Source organism: Neltuma alba, unplaced genomic scaffold (assembly GCF_004799145.2).
Source record: "Neltuma alba isolate B1F8T4 unplaced genomic scaffold, ASM479914v2 tig00010248_pilon, whole genome shotgun sequence".
Taxonomy (NCBI): Eukaryota; Viridiplantae; Streptophyta; class Magnoliopsida; order Fabales; family Fabaceae; genus Neltuma; species Neltuma alba.
Genome location: NW_021635175.1, coordinates 447,479 through 464,702, shown reverse-complemented (window position 1 = coordinate 464,702; position 17,224 = coordinate 447,479). Strand labels below are relative to the sequence as shown.

At 34.7% G+C, this 17,224-nt stretch overlaps 2 protein-coding genes across 3 annotated transcripts; one reads left to right on the top strand and one right to left on the bottom strand.

The window, feature by feature from the left end:
• Window positions 1-5,301: 5,301 nt before the first annotated feature.
• LOC114755311 (pentatricopeptide repeat-containing protein At1g71210, mitochondrial) lies at window positions 5,302-7,992 on the bottom strand. The gene has a single exon (XM_028944178.1). It carries the CDS (start codon window positions 7,990-7,992, stop codon window positions 5,302-5,304), a length of 2,691 nt encoding a protein of 896 aa, XP_028800011.1.
• Window positions 7,993-10,862: 2,870 nt separating this feature from the next.
• LOC114755315 (uncharacterized) lies at window positions 10,863-14,848 on the top strand. Of its 2 annotated transcripts, none has more exons than XM_028944181.1 (11): window positions 10,863-11,092; window positions 11,208-11,309; window positions 11,391-11,557; window positions 11,659-11,752; window positions 11,958-12,028; window positions 12,111-12,217; window positions 12,333-12,454; window positions 12,909-12,997; window positions 13,467-13,526; window positions 14,037-14,141; window positions 14,319-14,848. In XM_028944181.1, exons 1-11 carry the CDS (start codon window positions 10,939-10,941, stop codon window positions 14,433-14,435), a joined length of 1,188 nt encoding a protein of 395 aa, XP_028800014.1. In that variant the 5' UTR covers window positions 10,863-10,938; the 3' UTR covers window positions 14,436-14,848. The 2 variants fall into 2 exon arrangements, with proteins under 2 accessions (XP_028800014.1, XP_028800015.1); XM_028944182.1 differs by having other exon boundaries at window positions 10,864-11,092; window positions 11,403-11,557.
• The last annotated feature ends 2,376 nt before the right edge of the window (window positions 14,849-17,224 follow it).

Genomic DNA, 17,224 nt, shown 5'->3' with positions numbered 1-17,224 from the left:
CGAAGAGGGAAATTTGCATACTCTAAGTTGATGCTAGGGCGTTCTCATGAAGAGCGAGAACAGTAGCTACTTGCTTCCAAACCATAGACTTAGCACACGCTAGAGTTGGAGCAAGATGAATCACCAACTTCTGAATATCATATCAAAGCCCTCCAATTCCTAGTAACTTCCTCTGGAATGCTGACCTCAAAGAGAAGCTCATCGAACTTTTTCTCGTAATCACTAGCATAACCATCCTGTTGAAGCTTTTTGACATAAATTGTAAGGTTCTCTTCCTTCTCATCAGCAAAATTAGTTTCCTTCTAAGTGAAATACTCACCGTGGAAATATCAGAAAATGAACCATGCCTCATGAAAGTTTGGAGCCAACACAGAGCATGTCCCTCCAAGTGTATGCTCAAGGGACAAATATGTTGATCTAGATGTATACCAACAACTTCTAAAAATTATTGGCAGCGCATCAAACTTGAGAAATTCAACACGGCTTTACTTACTAGGAACAAAATAAGATGGTGTATTCTGAAACTCAGTGAAAGTACCAAACTGAGGAATGTCGTGACCATTGGTGGAAGAAGAGCCACCAAGGCGTGAGGCAACTTGCTAGAGTTCACCAATATCTTGAGCATGTTAGTCCAGACAAGTATTTGTGGTTTCAAGCATCGCATTTTGAAGCTCAAGACAGTGCTACAATCACCAATGTGATCGGAGGAGGATTGTTTCTTTGGCAGTGACACGGCCAAAGAGGGGCTTTGTACCTGTATGATATGAGTGAAGAGAAAAAAGATATTCATTTGACAAAATGGAAAAGAGGATAGGTAAAACGAGTATATACTACTACCTAGACACATTACCAAACACAAATCTCTCTCTTCTAACTAACTCTACGGATAATACTCACCTTCTAGCCAAGATAATTACAACAAAGCCCTTAGAAATCTCTTACCATTATTCTAGTTGTAGCAACATATGCATGAGGAGGGATTTTCCCAAACGGTGGGTTAAATGACTGCCCTTGGCTGAGTTATGGTATTTGAAGCTGTTTATTGGGTGCCCCACCTGTTCATTTACCTTACATAGCTAGGGATTCACCAAATGACATTGTCAATTGCACTTGTTTGTCTCATGAGCTTACTCTCCAACTTCTAAAGCAGCATTTGACGAAAACACAACACCAGATGATTAAGCCAACAAACACAGATCTGAACACCATTTTGCTGTTGGTGATACCGTGTATCTCAAGCTCCATCCCTTTATGAAGAATTTGATTCATAATTCTTCGCTTCACAAGCTTGCTTCTTGATATATTGGACATTTTATGGCGCTGAAACAGATTGATGATGTAGCTTATGAATTGGATTTTTTGCCAGATAATCGGGCAACCAGTGTTTCATGCTTCACTTCTTAAATATGCTGAATCTTCTGTTTTCGTTAATCCTTCATCACCACCTGTTAATGATTATGGTAAGTTTATACTTGATCCTGAAGAGATTTTAGGAAGGAAGATTGTTAAGCACCACAACCTTCCTGTTACCCAAGTTTCAGATCACTGGAAGTTCCAAGTTTCAGATCACTGGAAGTTTTCTCAACCTGAAGATGCTACTTGGGAAGACCTTCCGGCTATACAGCAGCAATTTCCTCATTTTAATATTGCTGCTCCTCCAACTTCTACTATCCTTGTCTAGATGTTTTTTAGGGGGGAATATTTGACATATGGCAAGAGATTTTGAAGCAAGTTATTGTAATTAGCAAGGCCAAAAGGTGAGTATAATCCATAGAGTTAGTTAGAAGAGGGCGAATAACTTTTGGGGACATGTCTAGGTAGTGGGATGTATTTGTTGTACCTATCCTCTTTTCCGTTACCAAAAAACCATGAAACCCAAAAGAAATACCACCAACCAAAGGTAATTTAGGAGGAAGTAAAACTAAAACAAAAAGAGTACATTCTTTCCTCTTCAAAAAGGGCCAAAGGCCATCCTGTACTTGCACCAAGTACAAGTCAAGCATATAAAACTAAAATGTTCTGCCATGCATTACAAGAAACCTAAAAGGAGTCGCACTACTCATGACTTGCTAATAGTGCAGCATGTTACAAATTGATATCACTTCTGTAAGTTCTATTACTACCAAAGAAAGTAAAAAAAAGGAAGGGTGCAATCCAAAGGAAGACCATTTAACCTCCAATCAGTTTTATTCGCCTGAATTAACAACTTAAAGCTAGAACCCCCCACCCCCAAAAAAAAAAAATCCATACTTTTCGTAAATAAATTGGATTCATTATCAAGGGTTCTGTTGGTGATTTTTTGTAATTAAGGATTAAGCCAACAAGTAAGGATAAACACATGAATTCGAAATATAGAGGAAACTTCCTTAATCCATTTTAATAGTTTTTGTTTTTATCGTGACGCTTTTACCTGTCCTTCTTTGTTGTTTTACAGTTACATTATTCAAAAATGATCACTCAGACCCTATATTAAATTCTCAGTAATTATTCCAGGGCTTCGATTGATAAAAATGGAAGTTCGGACTCTCTTTCTACCCCAACCGTGGCCCTCTCATTTTTCAACTCATCCCCCTCTTTTATCCCTGGCCTCCAGTCTTGCCCCTTTCCTTCTACTTGTTCTGCATCACTCACGGAAAGAAAATGAAACTATTTTCAAACTAACATCTGATATACATTAGAAAAATAGGAACCAGAAATAGGACGCTAAAATTTGGCAAGAAAAGTTTGCTTTACCTAAACCCTCTTCTTTCAGATACCCCCCTCCTCCCCCCCCCCCCAAAAAAAAAAAAAAAAAAGAGCCTCTATTTTCTTGAGTAATATTTTGTTGACCACACAGATAGATAAAAATTCAAACTTTCTCATTATTTCATGAAGCAACCATAAACAAAAAATATCTTTCTTTAATTGACCAACTAGCGCAGCAGCATTTTGGCCAATTTCTCCAAACACAATAATATAAGGTCATGTAATTCAAAATCTTATCCTAATAAGTGAGATTGGCTACACAAATCACACGATACCGTTGAAGTCTACTGACAATAAACTTATCAGAGACATCATTCACCATAAGATCATGCTCAATAATTTTATTCAGTATTTTTTATGGTCTCCCTTAACATCTTATCATAGGGCTAAAGACCATATATTCTCTCCACTTTCCTCACCAGTATCTAACATTTTTTTGCGCATGTGCAAACCACATTTGACCAATTTTTATCATTTTATCCTCAATAAGCGTCATGCCTACCCTTCCTTGTACACATTCATTTTGGATCTAGTTTTTAATTATCTTACTATACATCCATCCTAACATTCTCATCTCCACCCCTATTTTTTGCTCTCATTGTCCCTTCATTGCTTAACATTCACCATCATATAGCAATAGCATAGATGATAAAGACTTCAAGATCAAAAATGACTCTCGATAAGGTCATTTAATTCAAGGTCTAGAAATCCATCTTATGAAGAAAATGACCCAAATGCTCAGCATTTATTCATATCATTTAAAGCGCCAGATAATTTATGGTCCATCAGCATAAACATGCACAATACAAGCACGTAACTCAGTACCCAATGGTTAAAAAAACAGCTCCTATCTGAATTGAAATATCTGAAACAAACTTACTTAGAACCAATAAGCGATTCGTGTGATTGCTAAACCTAATTTGGATCTGAATTGAAACACAAATAACCTTTCAATAAATTTTAAAAAAATGAAACTTAAGAGTGTTTGACATCAACAAAAAGTATATAAATCATCAAACTATCAAAGATAAGAGATAAATAAACCGCAAACAAATACTTAAATTAGAGTCTTTATATATTATACGGTGCTAGAAAGACAATAGAGAAAAGGGCAAAGATGGAGTGCGGCCCAATGCATAAAATTACGGATTACATAAATGAAGCATGCTTATGGAGTAAAGAAAGTCAATATCATAAGACGACCTAAAGAAGAATTGATACCACATGACCGTGTCACACACATCTAAGTTGACAAATAACTCACCCAAAAAAAAAAAAAAAAAGGTTAACAAGTTACCAACAGTACTATGGGAAAGAAGTGGAATCAAATAGTTGAAGGTTGGTCAATTTACAGAAGTGAAACTTTTACTTAGAATCAAATGAAACAAAGTTAAAATTCTTTCACATAATAATCCTGAACAACATGCACTTGGTAAATAAGAGTCAAACAAGGACGAAAGACAAAAGACAAAGATATGAACACGATTTGTTTTTACAATATAAAAACACCAACAAGTACTATTTAATCATAAACAGTGCTGCTTTTTTTTTTTAAACCCCGTGCACAAGAGTCACACTAGTTTCTATTGAGAAAAAGAAGTATACAGTCTCAAATGAAAAATAGCAAGATATCTGCTCAAATTACACAGGCATGCCCTTATTACAAAATAAATTTTACCTACTGCACAACATGTCTCGGATAACTAGTTCACTTCAGTCTGCAACTCTTTTCAGATGTTTGAAATCTTGTCAAAAAAATGGGAAATCCATCTCCATTAATTTCTTTTTTTTTTTTTTTGGAAAAAAGGACACCTAGGGCAAAGTTGAGCCACATCCAAAAGATAGTGTTACCTGACCTACCTTTGAGCTTCCATAGGCAAAGGAAGTAATATCTGTATACCTTGAGCATTTGATCTAAGAATCAGATTGGACACAACTTTTATTAGTGAATCACAAGTAATATTCTTAATGACTTCGCAGAAATTTCTGTGAAAATAAAGAAATAACCGACACAAAAGAATGCCTTTAATTGTTTCTAAACATTTTTTAACCCTTTAATAGAAACTAAAGCGAAATGATTCCCCACAAGGGCATTGATATAGAGAGAAAACTGAAGACAGTTCCCATTTCAAAAGTTAATTGAAAACGAGGTTAGCATTTGCTTGCAAGAATTTTGCAAAATTAATTGCAGTCAGCCTGTGTGCAAAAGGAATGCTACCACTCTGGTTCAATTCAACCTAACTTGAGCTAAGTGTGATTATAACGATAGTGATGGTTGCAACTGAAAATTGGCTTGTGCAATTGTATTGGGATGATTTTGCAGGGAAAACAGTTTATGATACACTCCCTGCGGCAGTCAAATTTCATTCCTAACAAATGCCTCCAAAGGAAAAAAGGCAAATTAAAATATGCATCACATAATTCTAGATGACCCAGAATAACAAATCATAAATTAAAACTGCTGCATTCAATGTTATCAATTTCTTTAAAGAATACATGACATCCTTACCAAAATTGTGTGGATTATTTTGCATCTTTAACAGCAGAACTAATCAATCACTCTAATTGATACTCCTCACGATAAAGTTTTCTAGCATCCACTGCTGGATGAAATCCATTTCTGAGCATTTCTTCAAAGCACAGCTTAGCCTCTTCTTTTCTCCCATGCTTTAAGAAAGCACGTAACATGATGTTATAAGTGAACCGATCAGGATAATAACCCTTTCGACACATCCGATCAAACAACTCACAGGCTTGGTCAATCTCACTCCAGCTAGCTCTTAGCAACAACAGATTGTAGGTGTATTTGTCAGGCGGAAAGCACTTCTCTATCAGTTCTTCCAAGTTCTCAGAATGGAGGTTTACTCTAAGACGACCGGAAAATACACCAATTATCAGGCTAAGCATTGAGCTGCCAGAAAATTCCTCCTCTCTGACTCCTCTCAAGCGAACACAAATATCATAGATTTCAGGTGCTCGCAAAGAATGCAACAGAAATGCATTACCCATAAAAGAGGTTAAGCAACGTCCCATTTTCTCATAGTCATTAACAAGATTTATAGCTTCAGGGTATCTTTTCTCCAAGCAAAGACTCTGAACAAGATTTTCATAGCAACCAATATTTGGAGTTAATTTATCATTCATCATTTCTGACAATAACTTAAGTGCCAAGTCTGTCCTCTTGACCCGGCAGAGACCAGTAATAATGCTATTATATAATCTTCTATTCTTGATACCACGTTGCCTCATGTCATTAAAGAAATTTAAAGCATCCATAATTCTTTCACTTCGTAAATAACTCCGTAAAATATAAATATAAGAGGCCAAAGTCAGGTTAATGCCACATCGTTGCTTAATCTCAAATACTCCCTTGACCAGCTCAGGCTTCTTGGCCACGGCAGCTTCATCAACAAAAAGGCGACTAATCTCTTTTAGTGCTCCATAGCGGGCCAATGTCTCTAATAAACCAAGAAAATGAGCTTTTGGATTATCCCCTTTAAGCAAAGAACGAATAACAACTCTATATAGTGCATCTGTTGGGACAAAACCTTTCTGTCGCATTTCAACAAGAAGCTGAGCAGCAATATCTCCCCTATTTGACTTGGAGAAACCAGTAATCAATCTAATGTAAGACTTTTGAGAAGCTATGTTGTTCAGTTCCCCATGAATTAGATAACTATCTCGCAAACGTCCTGCCTGGCATAGAGCTTCTATCAATTTGTCATATATCGCAGCACGAGGCAAAAAATTCCTCTCCAAGGCAAGAATGAGCAACTCCTCCATCTTATCAACCTTGCTCTCTCTAAATAATGCATTGGCAACTTCATAAAAGATTCCTCTATCAAGAAAATAACCTTCATCAATTAATTTTTTGAAAACACCATATGCTTCAGCAGCACTACCATTCAGACATAAAGTATGAATCAAACTTTTGTAAGCCATAAGACTTGGAGAGAGTCCAAACTGAGATCTTGAGTTGTATAATTCAAGTGCAACATCTACCATTCCTGCTTTGCAAAAGAAGCAAATAACAATGTTCATGGTAACCATATCCGGAGTAATGTGATTGTCTTTCATTTCCATCAGCAAATCATACACCTCATGAAGCTGCTTCTTCTTCAAGAGCCTGCCTATTAAAATGTTGTACTGGAACAAGCCAGGAATATAACCTTCTGAAGATTGCTTATCCCGGAAATATGCCAGCGCCTCGTCCGATCTTCCAGCCCGAACAAGATAACGTATCCACTCAACAAGAGCAATTTCATGCGGAACCAACCCTGAGTTCCCAAATTCCACAATCAATTCTCCAGCACGCTCAAACATGTTATTCTCGCACAATGCACGAAGAAGGACGCTCACTTCAGGCCCATGCAAAACTTTCCCACTATGCACCAGCGAGTTAAGATATTCTTCCGCCTCACATAACCGCTTCCGAATACAGTAGTATTTCATTACTACGGAATGTGTAACATGATTCTCATGACCTCTCAGTCGAATCTGCTCCAAAATAGTTTCAAACCCACCCAAAGAATTATTCTCCGCTAAGGAGTTCAACAAGACGTGATAACCAAAATCATCTAAGTCCAGTCCTAGGAACCGCATTCTACCAAACAGATTAAGGGCTCTTTCTGGTTTCCGTGCAACAGCATAACCTATGATCAAAGTATCATAAAATCTCACTCTCTGATTGAACCTTGCCTTCTCATGCATTTTAAGGAAATCGAACATGACTGACATAAGTTCAGCCTTCGAGAGAATCTTGAAAATGGCAGTATACGTGGCCCGGGTATGGAAGAACCCGGGTTGACGTCCAGCCCAATCGAAGAACTTGAGGCAAGACAAAACGTCCCTGCCATAGGCAAGAGCATCCAAGACAAAGCTTTCCGACAGCCGAAGACCCAACTGTTTAAGAGCCAAGTCGGTGGCGTGAAGGGTCAAATCCTCGCCGTCTCCATTTCCACCCCAGCCATCCAGGATTTCGTAGATTCTGGCCAGCACCTCATTATTCCCACTCTTAAACCAATTCTTGAAGGAAGCCGCTATGTCCACTGGGCGATCCTCAACGATATTGTAGAATGGCCGGAAACTGGATGGGCTCTCAGAACCAGAGGAGGAGGAAGAAGAAGAAGAATAAGAGCAAGTACAAGACAGAGAAGTAGTAATAGGAACAACTAGAGGGTGATAGAGTGTGAGAATTGAGGAAAGCAGAGTTCTTGATCTGGTCACATCTTTCAGGGGCATTAGCATCGTGTTAATGGGCATTAAGATTGGAAATTCACAGAGCCATCAATAGAAGAAGGAAGAAAGAAGCAGCTGGAGTAGTAGACGCAACTGCTTCTCTAATATCACTTGCTGAGGATCAAACACAGGCCATAGACAGAGTCCGAGAGGAAGCAAAGCAGTCTCCTTTGGGACAGCTAGGTCAGTCCCTCCCCGACGAATCTTGGGGAAGAAAAGTACCAAACGCTTCAGATCGTATCCATCTATCTTCCCTGCGCTTTTTTTTTCTTTGGCTCGGCCAAAAAAAAAATGCTTTTATTATATTTTATTTAAATTTAATTAATTAATGTTATTATTTAATATTAAATTATATGGGTATGTAAAATACATTATCTAGTTAAAATAAATTCTTCAATTCATGTTTGCACAATATCTATGATTTTTAATGGCTAAGCACAAAGGCTAGTAAAAATTAGGGATAAGAAAATTTTTGGTTTATCAAATTTGCCTCAACCATCAGTTTGGTTTCTAAAACTTAAAATTTATCACCCAAGTCCTTAAAATTATATTAATATACACAATTAGTCCTTATGATATTATTTTCCCTTCATTATAAAACCATGAGAACTTGTTGATGGTGATTAAACTTCAAGGATGAAATTGATAAGTGAGCAAATTAGAGGGACCAAAATAATCGAATTTAACACGCTTATATTACACTATTAATTAATTGTCATTTGGCAATTTTTTTTCCAAATTGAGGGAGATATAACTAGTGAAAAATACATTGTATACATTATTATTATCTTAATTGAATCCTCACATATAGAAATTTGAAATGAAAGTTAACATCCAATTACATGCATAAAATATTACAAAATATGTGTTTGATGCAATCAGTGACCTAGATAAGAATTTTTAAATCTCATATTCTACTCGAGAAAACTTCAATCTGTATAAATGAAAATAAAACATATTTCTTTTGCCAAAGAAAATATTCTTTCGATCCTTAATATAAAAACTATTTAACTAATTTTATTATATTAAGGAAGTTAGGTATGTTAGTTAATTATAAGAAATATGACATATTTTTCCTAAAACATCATAATCATCTTTCTTAATATCCTCCTTCCCTCACTTACTTGATTATGGTTAAGAGAGTATCCATAGAGGTAATTTAGGAAAAATTGATAAATATGAGAAATATGTCTTATATTTAACACTAAAATCAATTCAACAATTAGGTCTTATATTAAGGATCAGAAGTAATACATGTCGGAAGTACTAAAGAATGATAAGTTCAAGGGAAAGGAAAGATAAAAAAAGTAATCAAGATTATCATATTGAAAAGACAAAAACTAAAAAAGAAAAAAAGCTGAGACATAATTGTTTGTAGGACTTTAGTATGTCATAATTTAAAAAAAAGAAAAAAACAGAACCAAAAGGATAAAACTGTCCATAATGGTTTAAATGATAATATAACATAATCAAATGAGAATGTTATGTACAAATCTGTCATGAAATAAATATAGAAAGATGGTTAGCTAGCAGAGGGGAAAAAAAGGATGCAATCGCACCCTTGAAAGTGATCAGGTTGGAATAATGTAAGGTTATTTCCGTTAGATATCCACACAAAAAAAGGATGCAACATGTAAATAATATTATAAGGGAGAATTGTAATTAGGTCCCATTCAAAGGAATTAAATGTAGAAAAGTCCCTTAAAATCATAAAATTATTCTGAAATCCCAAGGGACATTTTTGCAATAAATTTTATTGTTTAATTACCAAATTACCCTTCTTTTTTTTTTAAATTTGTATTGACAATTGAAAGAACAGTAGTTAACTACTGAGAAAATGTGTTATCAAACCAGCCGCGATAGTTGTCAATCCTTGCACCCTGAGTTGTTAACCATTGCTCTTTCAGTTGTTAATGCAAACTTAAAAAAAAAAGGGTAATTTCATAAGTAAATAAATAAAATTTAATGCAAAAAAAAATTTGGGACTTTAAAATAATTTCATGATTTTAAGGGATTTTTTGGATTTAATTCCTTTAAGTGGGACCTAATTGCCATTTTCCCATATTGTAATGTAAATTTTTGTGGCCAAGGCATTCAAACTGTGATATTATCATCATATAAAGAGGCACTTAATTGGATGTCTTGTCAATTTGACACTCTGAATACGCATGTTTGAAATATAGTTATCACCAATTTTATTAAGCTTGTGGCTTTGAAGTATCATATATTTATGCGATAAATTCATTTAGGACATGTATTACTAATATTATACTTCTTCACTGGTCAATATAAAATATAATTATTAAGTTAATTTTAATTTTAAATATAAGATTAATTTATTATATTTATTAATTTTTTCTAAATTATCCTTATAGATACTCTTTCAACCATAATCAAGTAGAAGAGAGAGAAAAAATATTAAGAAAGATGATTATGGTGTTTTAGAAAAACATGTTATATTTCTTATAATTAACTAATTTACCTAACTTCTTTAATCTAATAAAATTAATTAAATAGGTCTTACATTAAGAATTAGATGAGTATTTATTAGCAAGATTGAGTCCTCAAAATAAATCTAAATATTTAAGATATGAAGGACTGTTATATGGGATTGCTTTAATTACTCAATTGATTTTGAATAATATTTAATTGGATATATTTTTTGGCCAAAAATATTTAATCACCTTGATATGAAAGCAGCAATGTCATTGGCATTCCCGTGACTCTGAATCCATTTCACACGAAAAAAGAAAATTAAAAAATAATAATAATAATAATAATAATGCGAGTCCACGTAATGATCACGGGCTGCGTGACCAGGCGATCTCATCCTGCTCCTTCTTCCACTAAACCCTGATCAGACGCCCTAGAGCTCGAGGCCACCTCCGCAAACCCATCGGCTGGGCTTAGAACGACACTTAATTGACTCAGTTTGTAGCTTTGTTCCTGAAAGCCATGCAAGTTTTCTCGAATGCTCGCCGGTTTTCTAGGGCATTGCTTAACTCCTATCATTTCCTTTCTTATGACCTTCAGAGCGTCGGAGGTCCTCACTTGGTTACTCCCTGCCGGAACACGAGCAGCTTGTCTTCAAAGGCCACTTGGTTCTTAGGTGGCGTCCATGTCTTCTGATTTCCATATAAAATTTTGATGTTTCACTCTACAGTTTTTGTTTATTTGAGTTTCATTTTGGGCTAATCACTTAATTGAATGATTCATTGACACAGGGTCAGCTCAATCATTGACGACAGAATCAGTGCCTGTGCACTTATTGACGTCAAAGTCATTTTCTACGTCAATAACAAACACTGATGAAGGGGCTTCGACAGGTTCTTGATTTTACCTTACATCATTCCTTTTCAGATTTGTTTTTTTGGTTGAAGTTTCTGTTTTAGATGTCTGATTTGCAGTGTTAAATGCAGAGGCCGTGAAGGAACTGTACGACAAAATGCTGGAATCTGTAAATGTTAAACGATCAATGCCTCCAAATGCTTGGTTATGGTCAATGATTGAGAAATGTGGAAACCATGGTGATATTGAACTTCTGTTTGACATTTTGCAGAACCTCCGCAGATTCGTTAGTTTCTATTATTTCCTCATCTGCATTGTCTGTCTTAAATTAAATCAGTTGTTTCTTCTCTTTGTTATAGTGATCGTTTTAATCTGTTTTGGAAGCAGAGGCTCTCAAATCTTCGCATTCACACAAATTTTAATGACAACCTTTGTCGAGAAGTTTCTAAAGCATGTGCTAGAGTAGGAGCTCTCGACTTTGGTGGGCATACTGAATCTGTTCCTATTGTTTAGTGCTGAGTCTTTTGTTCTGCCAATCATGCTTTCTTTTATACATTGCTTAATTAGTGATCTGTTGAATAATTTTCCTGTTATAATGCTGCTTAGTTATGGATGTGAACTATTATCTTCACCTTACAGAATCATGGCATGAAATTCTAAAACGAGTTTCTTAAATGGACATGCAGGAAAGAAGACCTTGTGGAAGCATAATGTATATGGATTGACTCCGAGTGTTGCATCCGCACACCATTTGCTGGTATTGTTTAGACACCGAAATTCTGAATGCTTTCATTCTGTCTCAGATTTGCAATTAATAAACTACCGTCAGTTGACTGCAGACTTATGCTAAGAATCACAATGATAGTAAACTGTTGGTTGAAGTAATGAAACTTATAAAGGCTAATGATTTACCATTGCAACCGGGCACAGCAGATATAGTTTTCAGGTATATTGAGGTTCTGATGGTTTCATGCTGTTTTTTTAGCAGTGTATAAGTTTTCTCTTGGAAAGATCCACTTTTGCATATGCCCTAATACTGCACCTGGTTTGGCCATTTGCAGCATTTGTTACAAAACCGATAATTGGGAGTTGATTAATAAATATGCTAAGAGGTTTGTGGGGGCTGGTGTAAAACTACGACAAACCTCATTTGACACATGGATGGAATTTGCTGCAAGAAGAGGTGAATATGTCGTCGCTTTTATTTTTGACTAGGAGCACTACCATGATTATTCTCTGTTCAAGTGCCGTGCTGAAGTTGATTCATCTGCTGACCTTTATTTTTCTTTCACTGTTTTTCTAAACCGCCTCTTTCTCCCATATTGGCAAAGTTGATTTTTCTTTCATTGAAGAAAACAAGCAAAGCCCTGAAAGCTATATCATAAATATATAACAACAAAATTGTTACTTGCTGTCAAATGTGTCTTTGCTTGTTTTTTCATGTGCTCTTTATTTATTTTTTATAATTAAATATCTTTTACTTCTTTTCAAAGAATACTTGTTCTATGAGAAAGCGCATGCATGGGAGCACTGCATGATTTAAAGTTACGCCATTCTGTTTGTTTGGGCTTGCTGAATCAGTTGCTTCCAATAATGATTTTGATTGTTTATGAACTATTTGATTTACTTATTTGTAGGAGACACAGAATCATTGTGGAAAATTGAGAGGCTGAGATCTGAGTCAATGAAACAGCACACCCTGGCAAGTGGGTTGTCATGTGCAAAGGTAGAAATTTTTCTCCGCTATTGTCTGAATTATTAGTTGTTTTTGGTAAAATGTGGTTATTAAGTTTAAATGCTGTGTCTACTATGCATTTTATCATACTGGAACTTTATTGTGTTGGATCCCAGTGAATCTTTATCACTAAATAATTGTGTTTTACAAATAATAGATGCGCAGGTATTTTGATTCAGGTAATATTAATGTAGCACATCTTTTGATTTCAGGGCATGGGAGTGTCAATTTTCAAAATAGAGGGGAGGGTTTTGTAGTTGGACATGTTTAGGAGGGGGATATGTTATTTATCTTGCAATTTATTATTTTAATTATGGTTAATTTGGCTAGTCTTGCAAAAATTCACCTTTTCCTCACATAAGTTGCTAAGAACTTAAGCTCAGTGCTGACATTTGTTTAGCATGTATGATTTCGTAACAACGTAACAATTTGAACTAAGTTCATATTTATGATTGTGCAGGGTCTTCTGTTGGAACATAAACCTAATGAGGCAGCAACCGTCATTCAGGCCCTAAATGAGGTATGCATGGCGTTGCCTATTTTTCTAATGCAATGTGTTGTTTTACCTGATGAAGTGAAACAAATAATTTCTGTTTTTTTTTTTGGTTGAAAAAACAAATAATTTCAACAAAAGAAAATAAAGGTAACAAATATATTTTCAAACGAGAATAAGAGAAAATGTCTGTCAAGCTGTAACACAAATGTATATTTTTTCCCAAAGGCACTAAAAGCTAAATTGATTCTGGCAACAACAGGAGTGAAGATATTTTTTCTGTTTTAACTTGGAATTTGGATTTTGGGATACCATTATTCTTGACTGATCGGTTAATTGAGTTTGTGGGTGTGAGCTATCATGTGTGTTATAGCCGAGTTCTGGATTTGCAGATTTAAATTTTGTTCCTTCAGATGTTTTGTTTTGCTTGTTTTGCTTACTCTGCTAAGATGGTGGTTGTGTTTGATTCAATTGTTAGAGAACTTGTTATTTATTTCACGTCTTTCTTTTGACACTATTGGAGTTTTTGCTTGGCAGACTCTGCCCGATGCTAAAAAGTCAGGCATGAAGGATGAACTTCAGAAGCTTGTATCTGAGTGGCCTTTGGAAGTTATAAAGCACCAAAAAGAAGAGGGCAGGAAGGTATGCTATCGAATTGTGGAAGAAAAGGGAGAATTGCCATTGAGGAATTCCTAATGAAAAATTTTCCATATTAATATATAATTCTCTCAAATTCTTACTGCCGAATTTCTTGGGTTCTGCCACTTCAAAGAAACTAATTCATGATTATCTGCTTCTTTTTTTCTGTTGGACTGCTAGGCATTAGCAGCCTCCTTGAAATCTGATATTCTTGCCATGGTTGATTTACTAAGCATGGGACTGGAGGCAAGCATAAACTTGGAAGACCTGAACAGAAAAGATGGAATCCTTCTATAACACGAGCTCAGAACTTGATGATGCCCTTGCCTTGGAATGAGATGCACACAAGGATTAATCAGTGGCCCTAGTTAGATAGATACTGAAACACTTACCTTAGCATTTCTTGTTCGTCAAAACTATGAAATATATTTATTTTATGCGTGTCCTTCCCTCCCATTTCTTTATGCCTCTCAAAGTGGTGTGTAATTTTGCAAACATGTCAATGCAATTTAGTTCTTTAACGACTGAAATTTTGTTGTCACTAGATTATGTTGTATAAATAATGTGGAAGGTCTCATCTTAGGCGCATGCAAGAATGTTCTTCAGTAGGGCTGACATGGAACAAAAATTGATGTTCTGTTTCTGGTTACTGTGCATTTGAGTTTAGATTCGTGAGGCAAATATTGATGATATTGCGTTTTCTGATTTTATATGTTATGGCATCTGCTTCCTTATGGCCATATTTGTTGCCTTATTTTGTTGATATGGCAATGGTTCTTTCGCTACCGAAATTATAAGATGAAGAGAATTGGGTTCGGTTTCATTTATGCTCTGTGTTTTCTTCATACATTTATTAATGACCAAGACGTAGCAAACATGAAGAGTCCAACATCAAACTTGAGCTCCTCCAAATGTGCTCGTGGATGATGATAAAACCCTGAACCATTTGTTGATATGGCAGAGCTCTGGAAAGCTTAGTTGCCTATACCTAATAAGTTGGCATGAAGTTTTTACAAATCCACCTTAGGGTTTTAGTGGGCGTCATCCAATTCTGAATCTCACGGCACGATGAAGGAAAGCTGAGAATGCAATGGAGACTTGTGCATGTAGTTCAGACGAAAGAGAAAACATGAAAACTATTAAGTGACAAGACATGGGCAATCCAGATGTCCGGGTCAATAAATCAGAACTGAGCATGCACGTGCTTTTTGGGGGGCGGGGGGTTTGATAACCCATGAAAATATTTATAAAAATGTTTTCACTCAAGGTAAAAAAATTTTTTACATATTTATTTCGTATATCTTAAAATTACTTTTAAAATTATAATTTGATTTTCACCCAAACAATTAAATCTAAGAAGAGTAGGGACATTTTGAATCCACACTATTATAATCCCATAAGATTGTTTATGGTGAAATGATACTTTCTTCTTATTATTTTGAAGTATGATTTAAGATGAAATAATAGTATTATATTATCTATAATTTGTTATAAATAAAAAAGAAATAGAGAAGAATAATAAAGAAGAAGAGAGTATCAATAAGAGAGAGTGTTTCTCATTCTATTCAATAGTGCTCAATACATGATATATGCCCTCTATTTATAGGCACGGTTTTATGTCTGATAGAATCTACAGATTACATAATAATGGAAAATAATTGTGGGATATAGAGATAATGGAAGATATTAGAGATTATAGGAGATATAGGAGATAATGGAATATATATGGACATCCATAAACATATTTATATATTCATAACATAATTTAGGATTTGAAATCTTTAGAAAATTTATTTTGAAATATAAGATCTTTGAGCGATGTCATATGAAAAAAATTAATATCCTAAGTTAAACCGAATTATAAAATTCTATTAAAGCTACTTGAGGATCAAAATTAATATATTTATGATATATATAATTTTTGAAACAGACACTTTATTATAATATATAGATGTAATGGTGGTGGACGAATTTTATATATTTAATATATAAAATTTGTAATAATATATATCATTTTATTTAAATAAAGGCTTTAAGTTGAATTAAGTTTTTTCTTACATATCTAAGCACCCACATTCATAATAGAAGTGGGGAATTATTAGAAAACCACCTATAAAAAGAGGAAAGTTATGGGAAACATTAGAGGTAGTTTTCATTTGAGCCCCACACAAAATATACACACACACACACTCACACACACACACACACTCTTTTTGGATTGTAAGAACCAATTACGATTCGAGAAAAAACAATGCAAGTACAACATTCGTATTCGTGATGCTATTTTAGTGTAAATATTATTTTTTTTTAATCATCTGCGTATTCTAACTATATATATAAATGTAAAAGAAGCGTGAAATGTAAAAGTAAAAATTTGACTTGTAAATGAAATTGAATAAACAATTAAATATTATGTTTTTTATTTTTTATTTTCAAAATTTAGTTAGAGGATAACACAATCTTATTGTACTCCTTCGGTCCTTAATATAGGACCTAATTTTTGAATTGGTTTTGGTCCTAAATATAAGACCCATTTCTCATATTTATCAATTTTCTCTAAATTACCCCTATAGATACTCTCTCTCACCCATAATCAAGTAGAAGAGGGAGATGGGGTATTAAGAAAGATAGTTATGGTATTTTGGGAAAAATGTGTCACCTTTCTTATAATTAACTAACTTACCTAACTTCCTTAATCAATCAAATTAGTTAAATGGTCTTATATTAAGGACCGGTGGAGTATAGTGTTATTTTATTGCGACCCCTACTCCTATGTCTACATGTTAACAATAATCCATTTTAATCCATTCTAACAAGATAGCTGGCACCTCCAGATTTCCTTATTTCTATCTTGATGGGATTAACCGGGTCTATTATCGATTGGCAATCCTTTTATGTGCCAAAATTGTTCCTAAGTCCACCTAACTATTTCCTTTAATCCTTAATGTAAAATCTCGTTTGACTTTATTTTGGTCTTAAATATAAAACCCTAATCTGTTTTGTCTTTCATATTTATCTTTTTTTTTTCTATGATAGTCCTTCTAATAATAATAGTTATAGTCAATAATCTTGATTAGCAAATATAT